General features: G+C 38.8%; 1 protein-coding gene across 1 annotated transcript in view; it reads left to right on the top strand.

Annotated features, from left to right (window-relative positions):
* The window catches only part of pawr (PRKC, apoptosis, WT1, regulator), a 55,783-nt gene extending 37,120 nt beyond the window's left edge, over positions 1 to 18,663 (top strand). The window contains exons 2-6 of the mRNA XM_079622291.1: positions 90 to 218; positions 5,889 to 5,917; positions 9,910 to 10,000; positions 12,384 to 12,488; positions 17,587 to 18,663. Of these exons, the coding sequence (XP_079478417.1) occupies positions 90 to 218; positions 5,889 to 5,917; positions 9,910 to 10,000; positions 12,384 to 12,488; positions 17,587 to 17,673 (441 nt within the window). The 3' untranslated portion in view covers positions 17,674 to 18,663. The remainder of the gene's footprint in view (positions 1 to 89; positions 219 to 5,888; positions 5,918 to 9,909; positions 10,001 to 12,383; positions 12,489 to 17,586) is intronic.
* The last annotated feature ends 9,210 nt before the right edge of the window (positions 18,664 to 27,873 follow it).

Genomic DNA, 27,873 nt, shown 5'->3' with positions numbered 1-27,873 from the left:
ATTAGACTCTCACGTCATGTGAAAATAATCCACAAATCCCAAACAATCTGAACAAACTAAACTGACTGAGTCTGACTTTTTCTCTGCAGAGCTTGGATGAGCTTGATGATGATGACGGAGAAGAAAAGGAGGGGAAGAAGGACGAAAGTCTTACACAGCACAACACGGTCCAGAACGAGGCGCTGATATCTGACCCCGGAGAGGCCCAGTCGATACAGGTGTGTGTGAGTGTTTTAGGAATGTAAGAGGATAGTCCTGCCTCTAGAGGGTGTTTGGAGTGCCGTCACCGTTCTGCCTTACAGAGGCAGTGTTGACCAAAGAAACAAACACAATCAAGTGACAAACAGCAGAACAGCCCAAGCTCATGCGACCTCAAGCCACATTATGAGAAGAGATCATATCTCTTGACACTAGACATGACAGTGGTTTGTCTTCTATTTACTTTGTGTTATGACCTGTCTAGAGAGGAAACGTGACGAACAGGATCACAACGGAGTTTTAAAACTGAACTTCAGGAGTGAGCGAAGGCCACAAAAAGTGCCTAACAAAATTACATTGCCTAAGAAAAGAGAAATAAAACACAACACAGTAATAAAATACCTCTGACAAAAAAGGCAGTGTAGATTTACTATATTAACAATATGCATATCAAGCTCAATATATATTTTTTTGAAAAACATTAAAAAATAAAACACATTCATTATTATACTATATACACCAGTTTAAGATGATTAATTAATACTTTTATTCTGCAAGAATGCATTAAATTGATCAAAAGATACAGTTGGCATTTATTTCAAAAAAGTATTTTAAGTAAATGCTGTTCTTTTTTATACTCAAATAATTGTTTTTTTTATTAGTTTCCACAAAAATATTAAGCAGCACAACCGTTTTCAGCATTGATAATATTAAATGTTTCTTGAGCTCCAAATCATAATATTATAATGATTTCTGAAGGATCATGTGACACTGAAGACTGGAGTAATGATGCTGAAAATTCAGCTTTGTCATCGCATGAATAAATTTAAATTGTAATAATATTTCAAAGATACTTATTTAAAAAAAAATTTTTTTTTAAATCATACAGATCCAAAACGTTTGAACAGTAGTGTGCGTATGCTATATATAAGAAATGAAAACCTTGAGTAATATTTAAGCCCATAGAACTAGTGCATTATATTCCAAATCTTATGAAGTGTAGAGGTTTGAGTGAGGAAAAGACCAAACTTCAAGTCATTATTCACTGAAAATTCTGCCTGCATTTGTCATTTGAGTGGCTCATTAAAGGATGGGGATGGCTAACTGTCAGTCTGCCACCAGTAGAGAGAATTGGGAAATTGATTACATAGTTTTCTAAAGGATGCATTGTTGTGTTATATCTAATTTCCTCCTGTTGGGTGGTTGATTCCATGTAGCTTCAGGTTGCTGAATGCATAAAGGAAACTATTAGCTTGAGATTTCTGAAACCGTAATCACATTGGCATTGTGTGTCTGTGTGCATGTCATCTAGCATTACTTTTCCCTGGAAAGGATCGTTACTGTATATTCAGTTTTGAATTTCAAACCTATTATTGCAAAATATGAAAGGACTTTTAGTGAGCAATTGTTTGCGACTGAAGGCATTGTGAAAAGTGCTTCTCTGAAAAGCCATTGAAATGTGCTTCAGTTCGATTCATAATTCTGTTTAAATAAAGAAACTGCTGCCGGAGATGTGAGAATGCGAGTAGTTACATGTGTTTCTGGTGATCATGGTCATGTTCAGCAGTGTACGCCAAGTTCCAACCCACAGTTCTCCAGATGTTGTCCTCTTTTGTATCGGACACGGTTCACTTTGTATGTAGGATATTATACAATAGTCAGTTCTCATCCTGTAATTTGATTGGCCAAGAGTGACATACTAAATAAAAGAGATTTTTGTATAGATTTTACAGTGTACTTGCAAATAGCTCTGACCTGCCACCCATAATCACAATTATTATTACCGTTATAATTGGGGTACATAGGTGTTTGTACGGAAGTTTGTATATCTTATGGAAAATGTAAGTCGGATACTAGGCGTCCAGAGAGGCTAGTGAATGGAGTTGTGTTTGTTCTTTTCCAAATACCAGCCAGTGATCTCCAACTTGCAAATTATAAATGATCATCCAAAAGCAAAACATCAGCAAAACAATAATTTATTTAAATAGTGCTCGTCTTTGACATTGACCGTCGTTCATTTTACATTTCCATGATTTGTTTTCTCCATTAAATACAAGGCTACGTACATGTGGCCAAAGTTAACTTTATTTTGATAAAAACACACCAAAAAACATTATTAACCCTATTTGTATCTGCAGATAGTATAGGCTTCCTTTCTGTTAACGTCAGTTTTTGTCAACTGTATAACAGTTAACTTCTTGACATTAATGTTTTCGCTTGTAATTTCATTATTTTCTTGTCTTCTACTATTATATATATATTGTGTCAACATAACCTGATACAAAAGCTTGTGCTTGTAGTTTTTTTTGATGATACGCTGCTATTGAAGTTACTGCATTTAAGCTTTTTCTAAAATCATCAGGTACATCAGCGAGCGAGTAAGCCGACTCGCGAATGTCGCAATGTCATTTTGTTTGACGACGGTCAAAGATGGAGTGGTCCGCCCTTGAAAAGCAGTGGGCATGTTTAAGTAATCACTCCCAGAAGGTCAGTTGTGTTGTTGTAGTGAATGTCGGTACTCTCTGAGACCCTGTGCCTACAGACGAAGCACAATTGCGTGGCATTGCATAATTACAGCAGTATCCAGAACATCCCTTATATTATGAGAGATGACAAAGGTAACATTATGTCCCTGTTTTTTTTATCGGTATCACAGCTAGAGCAGATGGCAGATTTACGCGTCCCGTCAGAGATGCGAGCGTACTGCGTCTCAAAAATGCGCTGCTTTTTCCTGCTGCATTTATCAGTTGCTTGGAATGGCTTTTGTGGAATTCCACGTCATATTTCACTTCTCTTTGACCTCCCACTAGACATGGTCATAATCTACGAGCCTTCTACAACATTAGCACGATGCCTTACAGCTGTCAGGTTCACCCATTACAGGGTTGGATGCACATGATGTGTCTCTGAATATGCTCTGTACAGTCTGTTCAAGGCCGCTGGTAATTTAGGTATGCAGTAAATTAAAAGATTGTAGCTTTATGAGTATAATTCCTAGATATTTTTATGCTGGGACAAGCATTTCCCTTCTGGTGCTGTGTGTGTGTGCGTGCGTGTGTGTTATTTTGACTCTTCTCTCTCTAATGAAGTCCTGATCAACTCAAGGCCTCCATCTGCTTCTGCTTAAGGCACGCTTTACCTTTTTTCTCTTCTGCCATACAAGGAAAACATACTCGGATACCGCTAGAACTCGGAGAACCGTACGGTACATTCCACAGGATCACCTCGCACCAGTGTGGCGCCAGGGGCTCTAATGCATTGCTGGAAAATTCAACTGTGTTGTATGATATTTTGAAACTAGGCCTCAAAACCATAGTGTGTTCCCTACCCGTCAATGGCCAAAAAGGTTCAGAACGATTCAGATTTGTCTCAAGACCTAGTGAGCTACTTACCTAGACAGCATTTTTAGGCATCATAGTGTGCAGTAGGCCTACATGAGTGTGGTGTTCAAAACACTATCTAGGTATCACAGCCACATCTACCAATGCCTGCAATGCCCCAAATGCTGCCAATGCTACACTCAAATATTCAAACATGACAATTATGCCAAACAATTTTGTATGTGCATAATCTCTAAATGACCAACATGCTTTCATAGGCACAATCATGTAAAATGTTGGGCAACATGGGCACATTTGGATAGTGGATTGAAACGTTTGACCTGCCTGTAATTGTGAGAGAGTATCATAGGCGCATTTGAACAATCAAATCTAATGGTGAAAGGGTGGGAAACTCACTAGGGTTTGAGACAAAGTCCTTGCTTGACAATATAAAGGACATTAGAACATATGAAAAGACCTCTAAATATACAACTCATTAGGGTTTTATACAGCTCTTGCGTGACAATATGCGGTTCATTCTGAGTTTTAACGTGTTTGTGCTGATTTACATTTTTAATTAGCACTTCTAGTGTGAAGACGTTGGATGTGCTGGGAGGGATGTCCCATGCGTCATTCAGCTGACCCCAACATTAAGAGAAATGAGATCGTGGCAGTGTAATTTTCACCTGACAAAAGCGCCTGCTAAAAACATTACGGAGAAAAGCAGAATTTACATAGTGTGATTAAATGCAGTTTCCTTTAAATTGCCGCCCAACAGCTGAAATTCTCACCCTTTGGTTTTTTTGCATGGCAAGCTCGAGGCTTTCAGCGTTCGTATTTAATCTTACGAAGCCTATATGGGTAAATATGAATAGTGTATGGACGACAGGCATTGCTGCTTTTCTCTGGCAGGATTTAAATGTTTATCGCATAAAGCAGGAAAGATTTAGGGCACACGAGCACAGCTCCTGAATGCCAAAGCAGGCTGTGCTGGACTTTTTTAGACTGGACTTCTGAGATCTTACCTTTTTAAATTGGGTGTCAAAATCACAAAGCCAGTCAGATCGCAAACAGCTATGAATTCCTTTTTAAGCAATATGCAATTTAGCAGAAGAGAAACTAGGCTGAATACAATGAATATATTTGCTTTCTCCATCTCGGGTTTCCACACACTCTCTGTCTTCATGCTTAGACACTTACTGTTCTGTTTTTGTGGGCTCTGATGACCAAAATGTCATTATTTTTTAAGGTTAAGGGTTCCAGTTATGCAAACAGTAGTTATATTAAATAATGTAGCACTTGCTCTCAATCTCTTTTTCACCAAATCACTATTATGCACTGCAAGGTCATAAGGATGCATATAAGGCAAGTGTTGACAAGTCATTTTACTTCTATAATATGTATTTCCGAGTGAAAATATAATAACAATGTAGGATGGAACTTGATTTTGATGATAAGCTCATGAAAAGTGGTGTTTCTATACAGGTGATTGGAAGGAGGGGGCCTGAAAAATACGTTAAAAAGCGCAGGTTTTGCTTGAATATTTAATTTCTTAACAAGGACAGGCCAACCACCACCTACATTAAAAGCAAGAACATTCAAAACATTTTGATTCTGAAGTATGTTTTTTTTTATTGTTAAAAATGAATATTTCCCCCTGTTTTTGCTTTGTGGGTTTACAGAGATAGTAATATTGTGGTGGTGTGGATTTAGATTGATGACATATTGCTTCAGCCAAACAACATTTCGAGAGGCTGTGAGGCGATAAGAGGAATGATAAGTAAAATGTAATTGCAGCAAAACATTGTAAATAAAAAAAGGAACATGCACTCAAACACAGATAATAAAAATAATAATGAATTAGATATTTGAGAACGAATGATATTTGGTCGATACTGTGAACACTATTGAGAATTATTATTTTTTTATATTGTAAAACAACATAAATTGTGGTGGACATTAAAAATAACTGTTAAAATATTATAATAAACAGAATTGTGTGTTCCTGGAACATACTGGTCTGTAAGTGTTAGGTGTGAGGTAGATATCAGCCTTTAGTGAGAGTTTGAGAATGATAACCTGTAGGCCGTCAGTGATCTGGTTTAGATGCGCTTCTTTGGAGAAAACAAAACCGTAAGGTTCAGCGCTGACGCTGAATGAGTTGGTGCCTGAATTATTATTTTTTTGTCTGGTTGTACCCTAAAAAAGGGGCGTATGAATAGAGGTATACCGTTCAAAGGCCAAAATAAGTTATTGGGAGGCTTCTGTGTGTGGGTTTGTGTTTGTGTATGTATCTGTATTTATGTATTTTTGTCCATTTAAAGCCACAGAGTTTTTCTCATTATTTTGCCTCTTTTTTTTTTCTTTCAGGACACTCCGAGATCCAGAAGTCATAAGAGGTGAGTCTGACTGCATCCAATATCTGTCAGGTGGGGTGATATACTTTGTTTCAGCATTGCGTTGCACAGAGGCAGATCGAAGGGATTAAACCGTTTTAGCTGTTGACCGCAGCTCTGTACCATTCGCTCATCTGGTGACTTCTGTCAGATGTACAAAAATTCTCCTGGCTTAAAAATTTGCCTTAGTGAAACCTCTGAAAATAAATATGTCTTGTCAGAAGAAAGGGATTTAAAGCCTGTGACAACATGGCTTAACTGGACTCATTTTCAGAGCCATTGTGAGACTGCCAGGATCTTTCGTTCTCTCAGTCGGCAGAAACGTCTGAATTTGTTTCCACTTGAATGATACAAGTGGACTGTTTGTATCAAGCTGATCAGAAAAATGTGTTTTTTCCTATGATTCTCCCCAAACCAAATACTGATCGCGTTTGATAAAGAAATTTCCACTGTCACCTCTTACGTAAACACTTCCTGCCCCAACAATGGCTATTTTTAAGTGTCACATTCAATTTTTGATACAGTTTACAGCAATTGAGGTTAAATTCACAAACAAATTGTTCTTTAAACCGATTCCTTTGAAATAATGTTTTGAAGCATTACTTAAAAATGTTAGAAATTGACTCAACTGTAAGGGAAAGGTTTAGAAGTAATTCCATGAAATGGAATTTAATTTACCATAAGTGTATCCTCACTATATCATCTAAAAAGCAGAAGATCATAAGACTTGGGTGGGCTCTCATAACTTGGACTGGTAGCAACGGAAAAACAACCACCATATAGGCTAGTAGCAATGGCGAAGCAACATGCTCAGAACACCTCAGCAACCTTCACAGAAAATATGTTCAAATCTTGTTTAAATGTTGACTTCCGGAGAGTTTTTAGTGAAAAACCCATCCAATTAGTCGATCTAATTCATTTAAATGAACTAACTGATTCACTAAATGAATCAGACCTCCCAGTTTACAATCGCTTGGACTCGTACATTTAGCACACTGGTTCCAGGGTGATGCAGACAAAAGCCCATCTGAGGCTCAGTCTGGCCGTTTGATTAGTCGGCCATCTTTCTGCCCCAGCGCTCGCACTCGAACACCCAGGGCTCTTCTGCAGCCGGCACGACAGGTGGGCGGCAGAACAAGCAGCTGAGACCGCTACATACACACTCACAGTGAATCAGAATAAGAGGAGAAGGCTAACATCACATTAAATTACAGTCCCACTGCCGTATTTAATGTTTCAGAGACCAGGCAAATATGTCTTATTAGTTCAGTCTCTCTCTCTCACACACACACACGCACGTGCACGCACGCACACACACACACACCCCTACCCCTGCTGGTTTTCCAGGAGCAGATCATTACCTCTGCCTCCTCCCGTTTCCTCTCCACAGGGGACTAATGCAACAGAGTGGCTGTTACATTCCCAGGACATGAACATTCAGATTGGACATCTGCTCTGTTCTCCGAGTCTATCAGATTCAGACTACACTACACTGATAGAGGCACGGCAAAATACATCACACACCTTATCTGGACACATTACTGGACCTTTTCGTTTTGGGTTTCCTTTATTATTATTGTAATACTTTTTTTGTTGTCTTCAGTGTTGAATAACAGCCGTCTCATCTTTGTAAGATGTCAGGACCAATTGCTGTTTTGAAAGTACAGTTTCACATTTTCAGAAGAAAATAACTTGCCACTATGCTAGCTTGTGGCCAGGACATTACTTTGTGGTTGCTGGGGTGTTCTAGGTGGTTGTAAGGTGGTTTCTTTGTCATGAAGAATAAATAAAATAAAAAGAGCCTACCTGAAAATGTAATATTCTGGCCACTAGACGCAGGTCCATTATTATCATGTGTTAGCAGAGTTTGATCACTTAAAAGTAAGGCAAAATACACTTTTTTTGAGGAATTACTCTTAGGAGTTTGTTCAAATCTGTAACCCTAAGAATGAGCAATAATAATATTAATAGTATTAATAGTAACTAAATAGTTTTGGTTCATAAGCATCGGCTTCATTCTGTACGTTTGACCTGAATATCCTCATTATACAGTATGAAGCACTTGACCGTACCTCCTCATTAGCAGGACGATTAGAACGGCTGTCCGTCAAAAGAAAATAACCGTGGTGAATATTTGAGCCGGCAAATGGTCTTTCAGTGCCTGAACGACAATGGCCCAACCAGACCTCAGTGAGATTTAATATCACGGGGGCCAGAGCCCCTTCAGCCCGACTGCGAGGTTGAGTTTGAAGTGAGGCTTTAGGACGGAGGTGAGGCGATTGAAGCTAGTTCCAATCAGAGTGGGATATTTCTGTAGGGCCAGTGTTGCGTTTGTCACTTTCACAGCTGATTTCACAGCAATTTCCAAGACATTTTTGAATTCTGTTTTCTTGTAGCTGTGAAATGTAAGTGTTTGAAATGTAAAATGACAGGTTCTCTTGAGCAGGGCTCTGTCCTTTATTAACTTGGGATTGGCCGCAGATCTGAACGCTTGCTTCAAAACAACTGCATTCGCAACTCATCTAGCTCCTGTCTTGTCTTTCCATACGATGTTGGACGGACACGGTTTTATTAATGTAGATTGGATCAGGATGGGGTTCATATGTTACATTAAACACAGTCAAAGCATTAATTACACATAATGCGCTTCTCTTGACTATTTTATTCCACACGTAATAAAACGTTTGACTTAAGGACTAGAGAAACGAATTATGTAAACTAAAATAAACGCTTTATTAGTAATCCAATCTGCAAAGCTGCACGAAAACAATGTGAATTGTAAAAAGGGCAATTTGGAAATTTAAGAATTGTTTAAGATCTGCTGATGTGCTGACATAACACATGAATACTAAGGTGAAGTACATTGTATTTATCATGTAAGGTTAAGATGATATCATATGAATAATTCTGTTAATCAAATTTTCAAACAAGAATTTTCTGCCAGTTCCTGTTCTCTATATTGCAAGTGAAATGAGCCAGATTTCTCTCACCATTTGTCTTTACTTAGTTTGCATGCTTTGATTAAGGTGTTTGTCTCCATTTCTGAGCACTGCCGCCTAAAATGTATATAAACTACAATGCATCACTGTCTCAATAAAGAATCCTGCTAAAGATACAACCGAGTTTCCTACACTTGCGAGTTTCCTTTCCTCCCGCTTTTGTGGAATGTACGCAGGCAGCTTTCTAAAACAAAAAGATGGCCCAATAATTTGATTCCCGGTGAGGTTATCAGCCGAAAGAGTAGAATATTACAAAGGAATTCTCTCCAAGTTTTCCACATGTAATTATTGAAACTAACCTGGTTAAAATAAGTTCCACATGGATATTCCCGGAGTGTCTGGCCTTGGTAAAGAGAGACAGCGAGAGAGAGAGATGCTGAAGAGGAAACAAATGAAAAAAGACAGATATTCTTTTTTATTTGTTTCTCCTTTTTCTTTGACTAGCTGCACAGCGGTGTCCCAAGGCTCAGTCCTGTAAGAAGCAGGTCTGTTCGCCTCACTAATGAAAGCGCATTGCTCTAATGCCTTCTACTGTGCCATAAAAAGGCTTTTCATACTCTGATAATTTAGTGCTTCACTTTTCTTATTTCCGCTCCTACGAAATAAATGACGCACTTTCCAAGCCATTATGTTAGAAAAAGGTTGAAGTCTCATTTAAAAGGAGAAAAAAATGTGTGAAAAATGTTTTAGCAAGGCATCTTTTGTAACCTGACCAGTGAACGAAAAGGTGCGCACCTGCTTTTTTACATTTATTTAAGCTTTTAAGAAGCGCCTCCATTAGAGGCGTACGGTACCATTGGCAGCGAGTCACGAACCGGGCACACTTTTCCAAAATGCTATTTCAGCGTCAATAAGCACGACCCCTTTTAGTTTGTTTTGTACCGTACTTGGCACTTTCAAAAGAAAGATGTATTCACTTAGATGTTGGAGCTAAAACAAGTACCATTTGCATTACTGATGGGTTTTGCATTGAAAATTGTGTTTTTGTGTGTCCAGCGATGAAGACAGACATCGCCATCGACACGGACGGGAAGGCAGCGTCGTCGCGCCCACAGCCCTGGAAAGAAGGATAGAGGAGCTAGAGAAGGTACGTTTGTGTATGTTAAACTACACATGTCCTCAATGAACATTGCCTTTCTTTATCTGAGGAAAAAAGTCAACATTTCAGTGGGTTTACGAAGTGTTTCTGCTATCTTTGGGTCAATCCTAAACCACTGGTGCGTAAGGTCTCACAGAGCAGTCCTGACCTTTCTCTGGAAGTCATCTCCATCCGCACCGTTTTTATGAAACGCCACGTGACCGAAATCTGTGCAGCTCACTCTCAAATGTCAACATACTTTCAAACCTGGAACCCACACGAACTCACGGTCACATACTGAAATGAAATTTTAATTTCAGCATGGGGTCAATATCCAAAGCCAGTGAGACTTGATTTTTTTAGCACCTTATCTTGCAGTGGTTTCACGTATATCTCTCAGCATGACAGCTCTGTAATAACCTTCAACTTAATTGGCTTCAGATTTTTCACGCAACCAATAGGCTACTAGATTTTAAAACGGAGATGAATTTTTCTTAAACCTCGAACACGATCGTGAGAGGAATGTCTGTAGTTACCCAGACATGTGTAGGCCCTACACGAGAGGTGCTTTTTTATTGTCATAAATATGAATGTGTTTGACAGGATGTAGGATCATATGTTCAGGTGCTCTTACATCTAGATCCGACGGAGGATGAGCGTTTGTTACGGGAAGGATTGAGAGCGTACGGTATCTCCTGTAAAGTGAAAACCGTATGAGTCATGGGAAACAGAATTGCATTTTTCTGTTTTGAATAAAAGTGCACATCCTAACTGTGCTCGATGTGACAAAATTGTAATGAATTAAATGTAATATGCCTATTTATACTGCACACAAAACCGACACTACATGAATTGAAAAATCAAATTGTCCTCGATCTTTTGACATATAAGAGGCTAAAAAATGCCTCTGAGGCAAGACATTGTGCAGTGGCAAATTGTGGAAAAACACAGCCTTTGCATTGACTTTGATTACAAAGGTTCAGATCGTGTCAATTCGTTTGTTCGCTTTATTTTACTTTGAATTATATTCAACAAGACACCGTTTGGCGCAGGCTTTTTAGAGACTGAAAAGAAAAGTGATGCACTGCTGACAATATTTGGTCTGACAGCAATACCTACTGAGTATTTATACTTGCAGAGATTTGCTGTTCTTTCCTTTGCTTTGGCATTTATGGGGTTATTGTGTGTGTGTGTGTGTGGGGTGGGGTGGGGGGGGGTGGGGGGTTCATACGGAAGAAAGCACGTAGAGAATGCTGCTATTGTTATTGTTTTCGAAGCCATTCGCAGTCATCCTGAAGAAAAGCTTCAGTGAGCGAAATCTTCTGTCATTACAACACATTTTATATTACAACACGACGACAATTCTACATGTGTAATGGCAGGGATGTGGAACATTATTTTAATAAGCAAAACTGTTACCCAATCATAGCAGTTGGCATTTACTTCCCAAGTTCCCAGTCTTGAATGCGGCATGCTTAAAAAATAAATAGCCAATTTCTTCTAAATAATTTTTTTGGATGTTAAAATCTTGATAACATTATAAGTGGACCTCAGAGCACATTATAAAAAATTCAGTTTATGACCCCTTTAATAATATTAATAATAATGGTAACACTTTACAATAAGGTTTCATTAGGTTTATAATCCCTAGGTGTAGAACAAAAATACACAAAAACAGTTTTGTCCTTGCAGCCATTACACGTCATTAGTAAGTCATAGCTATACTTTGCACAGGTGTTTATTTATTTTATGTATGTATTCATTTTTACTGTCTTAAGTTGAATGATGTGTGATATGTGCCCCTTTGTTTTTCCTTGTGTATGACTCCACTGCAAACAAAGTCTACCTTCATGTACAAATAAAGTAACTTGAACTTGATTAGAACTACATTAGTTAACATGAACTGCACTTCTACACCATTTATTAATTTGAATGAATGTTAATTTAAACCTTAACTAATACATTATTAAAATCAAAAGTTGTATTTGTTAACATTAATGCACTGTGAACTAACATGGACAGCTGGATTTTTCTTAGCTAACGTTAACAAAAATTAAGAAATACAGTAACAAATGTATTGCTCATGGTTAGTTCATACATTTACTATTGTACTACAATAGTACTATTGTAAACCTTATTGTAAAGCACGGTAATGACAATCACCCATATTTACATATCAAGTATTCAGCAACCAGTCACACATGGTGTTAATATTAAGTCAGATAATTTTTTTTGCTGATTTTAAAGAAAATGAGAAGTTTTGGATGCGACACCTTGGTTTAAAGTAAAAAAAAAAAAAAAAAATGTCCAGGGCAGTCTGTCACCATGTTTTGTTGACACATTGTGGAGATGCACACAAGGCTTTGGATCTGACAGAATTGTGTGTTCACAGGAGCTGTTCTTCGAGAGACAGGAGAACGGTCGTCTGCTGAAAGCCCATCAAGACAAGGACGAGCTGATGCTTAAGCTGAAGGAGGAGATCGATCTGCTAAACAGGGTGAGAAGCCGACAGCGGCCGCATAACATGCGCACGTGGCCAGAGGCGGCGCTATCTGTCCTAGTCATTTTAATTTTCTGTCCGATAAATACATAGGCATTTAATTTTGCTATAACCTCTATTAAAGTGTTTGAGTAAATGATAAAGTAATTGTAAATGACAATTTATAGGATGATTGCACATGTGCTCCTATAGCCAAAATAGGCCAGTTGTCACTCAGTACACCTGGAACTTGACGAATTGAAATATTTCGAGCTATATGACCTTTACATGGGTATTAGTTAAAGAGTAGTTATTAAAATAACGGTGCATAGTAGAGGCATGCACAGGATCGATGTTTCGTTCCTGCTAAAAATGTATTTTATTTCTTTCTACTCCCGGCTGCAACTTTTATATTTTGGCCCACCCCTGCCAGCAAAATGTAGCCAATTAGATGTAGGTAGAGATGTACGTGGATTTTTCAATGCTTTTTTGATATGACTCATGTGTTGCTCAGGTGTCATAGGCAATTTTTTGCCCCACACACACACACACACACACACACACACACACACACACACACACACACACACACATTGCTTCATCTTGTTGCATTTGTTGCAGTAGGCAAAAAGAAAGGCACTTTCCCTTGCTGTTGCATGCAACCAAAATATAAAATATACAGATTATCCTAAAATTGACAGCACTGTTGTGCTGATGTGAGATTTATAAAGTTGTAATGTGGCATACATGTTTGTCACAGTGTGTCCCATCAAGGAGTGGTAATTTAAAAGCACCACAAGCACACAGCGTTGCCCTTGTTTACTCTGCTAATGGACATTACTCATCTGCTAACTTGTCACAGTATATACTAGGGCACCTCTGTTGAGTTTGCATTGCGTCGAGCTTGTTTTCTGTCCTCAAACAGCCATGTTTCATTCAGACCGGCAACGAAAGAGAAACGATTAGCAAACGATCACATCGCCATCTCGCAGCAATCAGCTCTATATTGTAAAAATGCTTTGTGGCTTAGCGGAAGATTAGAATGATTCTTTGCTTTAGGGTAATAAATGGTGTCAGTGCGTTTCATGCTGTAAGTGTTTAATGTGAAGTGGCTGCCACTGCATTGGGTCAGATTGTAAATGTGATGAACATTATGGAGTCACGGTGTCCTGTGGGGATAGATATTGATGTTTTTTTCTTTTGCACTCATCACAGTGGGTGTGTACCAAATCACTGGTGAGGCTGAAACTGGACAGACTCTTTGAACATGCGTCTGGCTAGCGCAAAGCGTCAGGTGCAGGCTAAGCGAACACTTGTATTTATGAGCACATAGCGCCAATCAAGTAGCAAGACGTAGCGTTAGGAAGGTCCTTCTCGTGGCAAACGAGGTCAAGGTTTAATAATGTAATTTCACAGATAGTTTAACATGACACTGTCATTAACAGTTTTTCCATCACAAACGCATTAAAGGTTGATGTGCAAGTTTACGAAAGGTCATCTTTATACTTGAAATGTGTGTGCAATGGCTGGAACGGTGATGCTACTTCATTATAGAAGCTTGTAAGCAAAGGTGTGCCTTTTCCAGTGTCTGTATTCATGCAGAGCTGAAAGATTGTCATGGTTTTCCATCGTGTTTTCACTGTGCGGTGTCAGCGATTGGTCTCTTAATGTGCCCGATGGCATGAAACTGTGAAAGCATTGGGCTTCTGCCCTTAAATAAAAATTGTATTGTGTGTAGGTGGGTGAAAAAAAAAAATCAGTTGGTTGTCACGTTGACATCAGGTGTCTTTGATGATGTGAGGTGATGTACATATAGTTTGAGGTTGTTTGTCTGATTTTCTTGTAGTGTATGTGGGTTGTCCTCAATGTATATGGTAGTAGTCAGTGTCTTTGTAGTGGTAATACATATTGATATTGTGTTTTTGCTGTGCTGTGCTATGTGTGAATTGGGAAGAATTAAATGTAGAATGGCTTGTTGTTGTTTGTGGTGGTGATGTGTAAAGTTCCGGTAAGAAGTTAGTTACTTGAAGTGAACTTGAATTTAGATGCTTTTGTGTAAATTCATTCAGGCGAAGTGTTATTGTGGCACCATTTCCCAAAGCAAATCTAGCTGGTGGCTGTTTGTATAGCGTTTTAGTGTATGTATGGTTGTGATATGGTGATGAGTGAGTAATGGACAAACAATGTAATTAGTTTAATGAATGCTATGTAGAGTAGTAATAAAGCAAGAATTGGTCATGTTTGTTAAGTAATGCGATGTGTAGCTTTCTGTATATGGCAGGAGTGTCCAAATGTGCTCCTGGGGTTAGTGCAACAACAATCAAACACACCTGGAGCAGATAATCCCAGTATGCATACTATAGAAAGTGTTATTAATGAGCACAAGGAATTTGTGTAGCTTGAAGCATGTTATGAAGATTGTCCACAAGCACTTATGGTAGTAGTTTATTGAGAGTCTCCCAAGCTTAGTTCTGAAATGCTTGTGTCCCATACCTGTCAAAAGAAGCAGGCTAGGGAAGTAGTACCTGTACCTTCCCCTCCGGCGTCCCCTCGGTGAGTCGCATGTCTTTACACGAGCTGGTCTTCATACGACGGCTGCTGCTTCCGCTACAGGAATGCTATACCTTAAATACTTCTTTGCTCTTTGTCCCGTACCTGCCAGACACCTCGTCAACCAATAGCAGACAGCTACGCGTTACAACCTATCTACCTTCCCACACCAATGCTTCTCAACCCACACCTGACGACACTCATCAGCTCGTTTATATCCGGCCCTATTCGCTGCCCTGGGTGTGTCCCTCAAGGCCCCCAGGAACTGTTACTATGCTGGTTTATTCACGTGTCAAAAAGAAGTGCTGCCTTACTTGCATATTACAATCTTTTTCATAATACACATTAACAAACTGCCATACTCCTTTTCCTTGTATCACAGAGCTATGCATTAAACATTATTAACAGATGTGATTGCACATGCATCAACAACAAAAATACTTACTTTATCCTGGCTACTGATTCACTCGTATGACTATTCCACACTTTTCTACAATCACAAACTCCAGTCCAGTTCAATATCCTTACCTCTCCATCATGGGGCCAGCTCAACATTAGAAAGCCGCTCTTACTTTCTTACAGCAGGGAACAAACCCAGTGGGTGGTTCTGACCCTTTTATGTCAGAGCTGTTGTCTTTGTCTTAGATTGCAGTCTGTTCTCTCGTTTCATTCCAACACACACAGCTTCGACAGCGCCAACAAATACAGTCTGTTGCATCGTTGCTAGACCGCTCAAAGGTTTGCCTGATGTGTCTGTCTTATCCCTTTACTGTAGGTACATATGCTAACAAGATTCAATATAAATATATATGAACAAAAATGCATACGCACATAAATACACTGTAAACAAAGCTTCCAGGAACAGATGAGAGAAGGTCACAGTGAACCTGTTTTTCGTCTTGGCCACATTAACACCTCAGGTGTGCATTATTTTTCGAATAATTCAATGGTACAATTTCATATTTATGGTCATTTCAGCACATAATCACACTCATTCATTTTTCAATCCTACTAGCCTATTGCTTTTTTGAGCGGCACAAACACACCATCATGCCAATATCTGTATGGCACGGCAATACACATATCTTGCAGTATTAGGTAATAGATTCATTGATTATTAATTTCAATTCATGGGAATTTGGCAATTGACACCTGTGATGGATTTTTTTATGAAGAAAATAGTAAACCGTATATCAAATACATACCTCCCTGAAATGACTTTTTGCAGGTTGGGATGTCTAGTTTCATGTCATTTTTGCCATACCCCTATTCTCTAAAAACTGTTGTATTCCTGTTTACTGGTGGGATACTCTCTGAAATTTGTCTGAGATCCTCCGGCCGTGATTAAAGCATATTCGAAGGCATTTGTTAGAGTTAGGAGACTCAGCCGAAGTCAATGTGTAGACACGCTAGTAGGGCTGAACGATTAATCGCAATTTACATGTAATCGCACTTAAATCGAGATGGCTTATCGTGATTTTGAAATCGCAAAGGCTGCGATTATCTTTTATGCGCAGCTCGTCATTAATGTACGGCTCAGTAAACGCTGCTCCATCTGTAAGCACTGGGGGTTTGAATCACTTATCGTGGATTTGAAAAAACAACACGCGTCAAACATCTTTCCAAACATGAGAAGCATTTATGAACCTCTTGTCCAACAAAAGACAACATCCAAACTCACTTCATAACGACAGATGAGCATAATTTGTGAGATGATGTGGCTTCTTCCACAGAATAAGGCAGTCGTGTATTTATAAGTCATGTTTAATCAATCAAAGCATTTCAATATTCTGTTTATTCGGCTACAGCGATAGGGATTTCCTGGAATGATGCGCGTTATTGTACTTCTGCAGCGGGGCATGTTTATCGTGTCTGCGTGAGCGCCCTCTGGCGTTCAAATGGAGCAGTAATTACTACCGGTCAGCTGCACTGCACTGAAAAGCTGCTCATAAAATAATCACAGCCTTTGCCAAATCGCGTTCGGTTTTATTGCGATTAATCGTTCAGCCCTACACGCTAGGGTATAAATATTATAGGAAACTAACGTCGACTGTAGACGTTCGGGGACGTCGATTGTAGATGAGACCCAGGTAGACTTAGGTCAGGTGCGAATAGAGAAAAATCTACCACACACCCCCTACTGGTAATAGTGTATAGTACAAGGGGAAATGCCATTGCCTACAAAGATTGTGAAGCACAAATGACCTTTCCCTCACCGATTTACTGCAGTTGTTTTGGAAAGACACTTGCGTATTGAACCAGCAAACGCATCCTCCTAACACCTCCAACAAAAGCACTGACACATTTAATTCCATATTAAAGAGCATCTTCTAAACATTTAACAGTATCTTAATAATGATAATGTTTGGATCACATATTTACATATTGTTTAGACACCCTAACAACAACCAACTACAATCCATCCAGGATCACATCTCCCTTGTGTTTCGTGAGAACAGCATTATTAGATGGCGTGTTACGCTTTGAAAAAATGGCCTGCTATCATAGCTTCCTTTTGTGATGAAAAAAAAAAGTAATGTTCTCTCTACATTTCTAACTTTTTCAGGATCTGGATGATATTGAAGACGAGAACGAGCAGCTAAAACAGGAAAATAAGACCTTGCTCAAAGTGGTCGGCCAACTCACCAGGTAGAACCCGGCGACAGCTGGAAATGGAGTCTGCGTCTCCACCTCTGTCCTTTATGTCTTCTGCTCTGTTCTTACGTGTCTGTCCATCGTGTTGGTGCTCTCTGGAAGACAATGCGCGCGTGGGGAGGCTTTGAGAACCTGGACCTCCGGATATGGAACCGAGCCACCGACGCCGTATTACTCGAGGCCTCCCTCTTCTACCGGAAGAACTTGCCTTCTATTTAATGTAAATGTGCGTGTACATAGGCTACTCTGACTGTCCTTTTAAGGCTTATGCAAGCCAACGAAAAGAGAAAATGTGTTTGAATGTAGGTGGTGTGGCACCAAATTCCTTTGTCAAAAATTCTATTACCCCATGTAAAAGAGTTCCAAAAAGTGCCAGTTAAGACAGTAGCCTGCATCTCAACTTGTGGCCTCGTTTTAAACTAGGTAACCGATCCTCCCTGGCGGTTGGCGGTACTTGGTGCAACTCTGTTACGTCTGCGACTTTCCCGTTTTTCTTTTCGCCGCTTCGGCCTTGAGCGTGACGCTATGAAGAGGTCTCTGGCTTGAAGCTTGCAAATGCTGTAATGAATATTATCTGTTATTGTCTGATCATTTTACACAGTTCAAATGTTTACATGTGGTTTAAACTCGTGGTATCAATAGCTGTAGCTTTTCATCATGTACGGTTAGCTTGACTCGTAGCCTAGGCTGCTGCTGCACATTTTCAATTAATCAGACCCATTTGGAGACGTTAAGCGTGTTCGTGCGGCTTCTCGTAGCCCATAAAGGCCGCTATATGACATTTATAAACTGCAATTGTTTGCTCACCATTTTGGGGTTCGTATCTATATTGAGCTAATCTACAGTGCTAATGACATGTATTGTGCAAAGTGATTTAAGGGGGTATCTTTTGTTTAGTTTTTTTTACTATAGGGGTGGAAGATATCTGTTTCCCATTGCTTTACGTAATGCATGTACAGAAGATTGAATAAAAGTTTGCATAAAAATATTTCATGCATTTTTTTTATGCCTTAAACAATGATTGTATTTCTAACCAAATGGACGGCATTATAAAATCTATACCTCTTCTGACTTCATTTACCTTCATGTCAGGTGTGTTCACACTTAGCATGTTTGGTTTGATTAAAATAAACTGGTGCGATTGCTTTGTTTGTGCGGTTCATTTTGAATAAGTGTGAACGCTGCCATCCGAACTCTGGTGTGCACCAAGCACACAAACTGGGTCTTGGTCTGCTTCCAAAAGGACTCTGGTGCTGTTCGACTGAAATATGAACACAACATGGACCAAAGACATCAAAACAAATCAAAAACAGGACGAGTCACAAGAAGCCATTCTAAAAAGGACAGAATGCTCAAGCATACCTGGGTTTTCTAGTCATAGGATTTAGGTTTAGTCTTAAAAAAACTTGACAGTGTGAACTCCAAAGCAAACCAGGACCACATGCATCGTTTCCTTTTTTTGATCCAACTAGGAACACACCCTTACTTTCTTAGATATTTTGAAGAATCTTGGGGACCATGGACTTGAACAAAAACATACAAATGAAACAAACATTACTCAAAATATCTTATTTTATGTTCATAATTGCAACAACATGATTAAATAATGACAATTTTAATTTTTGGGTGAACTATACTTTTAAATTGCATTAAATTTGAGAATCACCTCTGACATAAGTTTTTGTTTAAGTAGAATTGGTTTATCTTGATTTTTGGCTAAACTTTGATCCTGACATCATCTTGACACTTTTTACAACATTCACCCAGTGTTTCATGCTGTGAGATTCAGTCCTCTGTGAATAGAACAGGCCCAGATTGGCGCCGCGGGAAATCGTGAGGCATTCATAAAACCAATCAGAGGCTACCGAGCAGAAGGCTTTGCTATCTAGAGGATGCAGGGACTCCTGCATATTAATAAAGCGACGCCTCTGTGGTCATTAGAGCCCTCACCCCAAGAGGAACGTCTGCTATCACGCTAATGCTTTAGTAATTGCTTCATCTCCCCCACTTTGCTGCTCCAGGACAGACGTGCGTCTGGATTAGCATTTTTATGGAGAAAGAGCCATGTGGATTCTACTGGGAAGAGTGGAGACGCAAACACATCCGTTTCTGAACTTTTAACATTCCTCCACCTCTACAACTATTTGTTGCTTAAGCACTGATGTAAACAGACCCTGGTCTCACGCTAAATTCACTGCATCATGATATTCAAAATGTAGGCTATTACAATAAAGCAGCGTTCAAACTGGCAGGGGAGTCCTACGCCCTCGTTAAGATCCATTCAAATTTGATGGAATTAAATTAAATCGATTTTAATTGATTAAATATTTATTTCAGTTATCACAAATCGATTTTCTGTTTTAACACTCTAAACACTAGCTTTGTGAATCAGAGTGGGACTGACACAGCAGACCCTCATGGTCACATGACTGATAGAAGTTGCAAATAAACTTATGATCGTTCACACACTAGGATTCCTTGTAAATATTTCAGTGTTTACTTTTGTGCTGAACAGCTGCATTTATTGCGTACTAGCATGTGATATCATTGGTAACATTAAGTAGTTGAAGTAGGTTTAAATAGTTTTTTTCCGATATTAACTTTCAATCAGTGTTATAATAGCAAAGCTCTGCAAAGTTATTAAAGGATAATTCCGGTATTTAACACATTGAGTCTATATTGTAGTTTGTTTTGGATGAACAAGAGTGATGGACAACATTTTTTTGACAATGGTTCCTCTCTCGAGTTTTTGACTATAAAAGAATTGGCCATGGACCCATTTAACATTGGAGTCAATGGGCATGTCCGAAAATGTCATTAAAACAACCTTTAAAGGGGTCATGACATGTTTTTTTTTATTTTATTATTATGTTCCCTTAGGTGCAATTATAGTACTATATAACTATAATTATAGTACTATAATTATAGTTTTTTTTTACAAAAAACTTTTAAAATGTAGTGATTTATGACCTTTTCCCACCCTGTTTCTCATCCTCTGATTCAAACAGTCTGTTTTGGGGGTGTTTCCCCTTTAAGAGTTCAGTGTTAACGCCCACTGTTATGATTGGCTAACGTCAGTGCCTATGCATCAATTATTAACGCCCCCAGCCAGAGGATTTGCGGATTCAGCGTATTTAAAAAGTAGTTTAAAGTTTTAAACACATTACTTACAGTTTGCGTCGTCGTTGTTGAGCCCAGAATAGTCGGCACGGACTTATCTTTGAGCAACAGTTTTCTGGCAAAGCCAGCATCATTTTGGGATTTGTTCTCAAAACAGTCATCCTTCAAATGTATAGAACAAACGCTTAAACTAACACTGCCGTGACTGAGACGTCCGCAAAGAATAAAGTGCATCCATTTTTCCCTGACGACTGGATCTTTCGCAGCGTATTCAAAGATGTTGTTTGTCCACAGCCAGGAACAGCACATCTGCAGCATCGTAATTTCCCTGTACACAGAGCCACTCGCTGTCCGTCGACTGAACACTTGTGAGGCGCGCAGTGCGCGGGCGCGACAACGATACGAAATGAGCGTAGTTGTCTTGTGCTGGAGGCGGTCATATGCAAACGCTGGTACGTCACTTCGTACCGTGACGTCACTTCTTACCATGGATCCAGAACGAGCTGTATTTAGAGCTTGATTAAATAAATGATTCGTTTATAATGGGGAGGACATCTTAAGCTATGAAACTTGCAGGACGTTTTAATGGTACAAAGACCTCTTATATACCAAAAGATCAAGGCAAATTTGGTTTCTCATGTCATGACCCCTTTAACATTAGTTTTCAAAACTGTGCAACTCACCGAGTGATTAGTGATGTTAGTTGATGTTCCAGAAACAAAAAGTGTTGCGAAATACAGTTTCTGTCGTGTTTTATTCGTCATTTTGTAAAATCCCATTGAATTCTGTTGAAGGACTGAGTGCTCGTTAACATAAATGCGCTACCGGAAACGGAAAGGGGGCTGTTTACATTTGGTCGATGTAGTCTTTTTGCTCGCTTCCGTTTCTCATAAGGCTAGCGAGCAGAGCAACTGTGCTCCGGGAGAGTAAGCGAAATAAACAAACAAAACCTTGAAAATATTGAAAGACGTGACCACTGACCAGTGCAATAGGAAGTTGAACTCGACTGTGACCGTGAGTGTCCCGCGAGACATAAACATCGGTTATCGCCATCAAGTGGTCGGGAGTGTGCTAACGCTTCAGATTCAAATATTGAGCGGAAGTTACACGGTTGTGAAGTGTCTGAAAAAATAGTTCCACTATAGCAAAATAAACGGATTGGAATCATATATTGCGACGATATATTGTTTATAATAATCAACGAACACCACTAACCACTCGGTGAGTTTAACAGTTTTGTAAACGAACATTATTGGCTGTTTTAATGACATTTTCAGACATGACCATTGACTCCAATGTTAAATGGGTCCATGGCCAATTCTATTATAGTCAAAAACTCGAGAGAGGAACCATTGTCAAAAAAATGTTGTCCACCACTCTTGTTCATCCAAAACAAACTACAATATAGACTCAAGGTGTTAAATACCGGAATTATCCTTTAAGATCAAAGTGCACGATAAATAAAGTTATTGTCTCCCAAAAGAAATAATAGATTTTGAACTTCTGAAACGAGTCGTCAGTAATCCAGTCTTACTTCCACAACATTCATGGGTTACAATGTAACAAATTTGCATAAAGTCCACCTATGGTCTTCATTGGCTGCCAGCAAACGTCTACTTAAACAAGCCCTCAAACACTGTTTTCTGCTCTGCAAAAGCAAATTCTCTTTGTAAACACTTCCAAAGAGGTTCAGTGGTTAGAATTATTATAGCGATACAACAGCAGTATAAACTTTCGGCGAGTGCTTCTCAGATCTCCACGAGGTCTACACAAAATGCTTATCAATTAAAGATGGGACAGTACCAATATATACCAACTGTATAGATTTTCGACCGGGTGTTCAAAATACATAGTTTTGTGTTTTATATTTTATATTGTGAAGGTCTCCAGCTAACTCACGTTATTACAGTATTACTAAAAAGTATGTTAATCAGCTGTGGCCCACTATTCCACCTAGAATTGTGTCCATATGCAGATTGTCTTTTGTTCTTTCTACTGAGTAATGATAAAGGATAAACCCGTCCAATACTTGTTTTACTAACTTTAATATTACATCTGTCATTCACGTTAGTGTTTGGCTAACATATGCACTGTTAAAGGTGAACTCTGGTCAATTTTAACATTGAGCTCAATTTTTTGTAAATTTGGAGTGCTGTCAATACAGAGAACAACGACAAAAATCGGTGTTGCCTACACCGTGTTATCCTCTTTTTAAAATTTGCACCCTATTGACTTGAATGGGGCAAGTTTTAAACCTGCTTTTATTTCTCTTATCATCATTGATGTGTCATTACAAGTGCCCAGCCATGTTGAGTGATTCCTTCAGAGTGAACACGAGTGAATCTGACTGCAGTAGATGTGAAAGATATGAATAAAAATGATGTTATTTCAGCCAGCGCACATACCTGTATTTATTTCCTGTTTACGGTCGAAGTCCAAAGTAGTCGATTGTCGAGTTGACGCGCATAGGTTTAGTTACTTAGATCACGCGCGTGAACTCGACAATCGACTACTTTGGACTTCGACCGAAAACAGGAACTAAATACAGGTATGTGCGCTGGCTGAAATAACATCATTTTTATTCATATCTTTCACATCTACTGCAGTCAGATTCACCGTGTTCACTCTGAAGGAATCACTCAACATGGCTGGGCACTTGTAATGACACATCAAGGATGTTAAGAGGCTAAAAGCAGGTTTAAAATTAGACCCCATTCAAGTCAATAGGGTGCAAATTTTAAAAAGAGGATAACACGGTGTAAGCAACACCGATTTTTGTCGTTGTTCTCTGTATTGACAGCACTCCAAATTTACTAAAAATTGAGCTCAATGTTAAAATTGACCGGAGTTCTCCTTTAATGATACAGTTCCCACATGTGCACCGCAATAAATTAGAAATATACACATCGGTTTGTTGATGGACATACACTTGTTAATGCTGATGTTGAGGAATTACAGCTGATAACATCTCATAATGTACGATAAAAGAGAATCGCTGAGCTTTAGGGAGCCTCCGGAGCTGAAGTTTAGTTATGATAATGGACGTTTCCTTTCCAAGCTCTGGAAGTTGTAGACTAATCATTACAGAATGGGTCATCTGACCAATCAGACAATCTTCGGACGAGTCGTTTTAGAGTCTTTGAGAAATGTGTTGATGTGTGTAATGTATATGAGAAAATGAAAGTGTTTTTTGACCTTTGATGCATGTAAACCTGTTGTAGGAGACCTCCCAAAAAAAATTAGGAACCTTTAAAATAACATAATAGGGGTACTATAATTGAAGCTGCGTCAGAAAAGGCTGTGTTTACCGTAAGTTACAAGTCATTCAAAAGGCCAATTACCATGGCACCGGCAATCACCGGATTACAGTAAGTCACATCTCAGATATTCCACAACCCGGCAAACGAGAGCCGCCACCGACCAACAACAACGGACTCCAAAAGATGTAAAGACTGATGCAAAAAAAGACTTAAATAGAACCAAATCAGATCCCGCTCCTGCTACACACCTGCTGACAGAAAACGCCCATTCACAAAAGGAACTAATCGCATGTTTGTGTAGGATTTGAACACAGGATGATTAGTATCAGGAGTAACTATGGGCCACCTAACTATTAGAGAGGATCATCTAGTCACGGAGCAACACAAGACGCTACAGAGACAAACAGCAGTGAATTTACAAAAGTCACAAACTGACTCTTCAGAGCGACGCCGGCTACTGAACAAACCTGACATCTCACCCTTCTGAGGACTCTTCAGAGGCTTCATGTTTGACAGTACAGTTCTGGATTCACACTCCACTCTGGTTGCTCAAATCCTAGCTATGCCATACAGACCAAAAATATATATTTTCTCTCATCTTCAGAATTAAGACCTACAGAACAAAATCTCATAGGAAACTGGGAGCTGGACGAGAACACCCTTGAGACAGGTGGGATTCTGGTTCTGCGGTCAAAACCAGCCCTATGCCATAGAATTGCTCTCACTATTTAGTAAACCCATTATAAAAATGTAGTTAACAGCATACACTGTACATTTGGTTATGATGTAACCTGCCGAAAGAGTCACTTCAAAATGGTTGAATATAAATTATTTATAATCAGCAATATTTCCTATCAATTTAGCATCACTGGCACATTTTATCCCACAGCTACATTTAATAAATGTACATGGTTTTATACACTACATGCAAAATATGTATGATTCTGTATGTATTTTAGACGTGGATACAATTGCTGTAAATAAAATAATAATAGCCGTTTATGAACACTATTCAGGTCTAGCAAACTTTTCATTTAAGCTTTAAAGGGTTAGTTCACACAAAAATGAAAATTCTGTCAGTAATTACTCACCCTCATGTTGTTCCAACCCCGTAAGACTTTCGTTCATCTTCAGAACACAAATTAAGATATTTTTGATGAAATCTGAAAACTGTCTCACTCCTTCATAGGCTGCAAGGTAATTTCATCTGCCAGCCCAGAAAGTTAGTAAAGACATTGTTAAAATTGTCCAAGTGACTACAGTGGCTCAACCTACAGTTTAAGCGACGATAATACTTTTTGTGAATTTTTTTTTTTTTTTTTAATTTTTTAACAGTGTTACTAACTTTTCTGGGCCAGCAGATGCAATTACCTAGCAGCATATGAAGGAGTGAGACAGCTCTCAGATTTCATCCAAAATATCTTAATTTGTGTTCTGAAGATGAACAAAAGTCTTACTGGGTTGGAACAACATGAGGGTGAGTAATTACAGACAGAATTTTCGTTTTTGGGTGAAAAAATATAAACAACTCTAGGTGTACACTACAGTCTCAAATATATGTCAACGAAGTCAAGATTTTTCAGTAGTTCGGTGTCCCGCCATAAATGTACATTAGCACTGTTTGTTGTTTGCTTTCTGGAACTGGGAACTTTGATGCGCAACAACACACTTAACAACCGGATTGCTATCGTCTGTAGTCATATTTACACACATCATGTCCATGACCATAATTTCCCCAGCCACACACACACACACACACACACACACACACACACACACACACACACAACACCACACCACACACACACACTACATTTAGTGAGAGGACATTTCATATATCAGGTTGATAATGTTTTCTTTGTCTTTGCCTGACAAGAAACAAGCACATCATTACATTACAATATAAACATTATTTGGCCTATTTATGCGCATTTTTAACTACACATAGCTAACATGTCTTTAGAAGTTGGTTAACATTATATTTCACTATATCAGTGAGGATATTTAGCCCTCACACCACTCATATTCACAGACTGCCCGACCGACAGACTGACTGTTAGTTGGTTAGTCAAATCTCAAACAATAAATGTGCTCTATATTTCAAACCCCAGTCCTCTGGAAAAATAACTAAATAACAAACATATCAATCCACAGCATCAGTTTAAAAGTGTACAGACCTTGGCAACCCTGGGTTGAACATAAAATTGCACTTATTAAAAATTTAACCAGATTTCTTAAATATATCATTGCAATCACTGTATCATTGGATTTTATTACCATTTATCAATGTTATTATTACCAATGATTAATTTACAACAACAAAAAAGCCATTTAACAACGGCAGCCCTCACATTATTATTATTCATAACACTTCATATTATTAGTCTAAATAACCGCGAATATACTTAGGCTATATATCAGGCCATTAGTAGTATGCTGAAAGGAACGTCTAAAAAGACATTTTACTATATGAGGGCGTATTTATATATAAACCATTTATTAGGCTAACTGACTTTACTTCACTAAAGTTGCCCAAGCCACATCTGACTGTTCACACTTCGCACTACGGTCTCATTTCACATCTAGGCGCGCATACAGACCTGTTAAAAAACGGGATGGAACAGAAGACATGGGGCTCGAGAAGGGTTTTGAGTATAGACGAGCACAATATTAGCGCATTTACAGTGCAATTTTGAACTTGCAAAATGTATACACGTGCAGATACGTGTGGTGTGACGTATTAACCTGCGCGCGCTATCTTAGTTCTTTATATGTATGGAACGCGACGAAAAGCAGCCAGTCGCAGTACTTGTGTAAGTTTATGCATTTAGGACTTTATATGTTGTTTTGTGTCTTACTTTGAAGCTGATGACACGATGATGACAGACACTCTCTCGGTCGTTCTCAATAAACTAGAGAGCACGTAATGAGTAGTAGAGGAAGACGCATAATACGACCTTAAAGCTGCAATTAGCGAGCAGCGCCCTCTATTGGCAGAAACAGACGCACGACAGGCTCACATTTTTCATATTCCATTGTCCACATTCAAAGGCCATGGCTTTTCCAGTTGTTTATTTCATAGATGGGTATGATGGGAAATCAGGCCTACTTTTGAATATTTGACATAGCCTAGAATTTCTACATGATAAAATATTTTAGAGCTTGGCATAACCAACCTCAAAAAATATATAGGCGCCTATTCATAAATTGTAAAAAAAATACCCATGCAGTTGAAGGATCTAAGGATTCTCAATAGCGGTCTTTCTCTCGCCAAGATCTGGCGCCCGGGTCGGATTTGACATTTCTGACATGTGGATTCCATCCGATCTAACAGAGTTATACGATTTAGTTTAAAGGGGGTAAATTAAAATAAGAAATCTCATGATTTTTTGTTGGTTTTAGCTTAATTTAATGCTTGTTTTCTCTTTATTATGAATAATTTTAAGCCTTAAGGCCCCCTTAGAAGTTTCCTGAGGCGCCCTATGTGGCCCGGTCCCCTGGGTGAGAATCACATTCACTGTCATATTGAATATTATTTCACATTGTGGGCTGTTTTGAACATACAGGTAAACACAAAAACAACTGCCTCTGAAATTAACGGGAAATGCTTTTTTAATTTTTATGGAGTCACAACCAGATGTTCTTGTCACTTCATTATTGTTTTAAGGACCTGCTAATAAACTTGACACACTACGTGTTATTGTAGCAATTGCATAAACCAAATTACGTTTACTCAATAATTCATAAATGTTTTTGTATTGGATCTCAGCTAAGCAACAGATTCAGGAAAGTAACATGAGGTTTTTCAGATTTGTAAC

This window comes from Phoxinus phoxinus (genome assembly GCF_949152265.1).
Source record: "Phoxinus phoxinus genome assembly, chromosome: 9".
Classification (NCBI taxonomy): Eukaryota; Metazoa; Chordata; class Actinopteri; order Cypriniformes; family Leuciscidae; genus Phoxinus; species Phoxinus phoxinus.
Note: the sequence above shows the minus strand (reverse complement) of the source record. Positions and strands in the feature narration are given on the sequence as shown.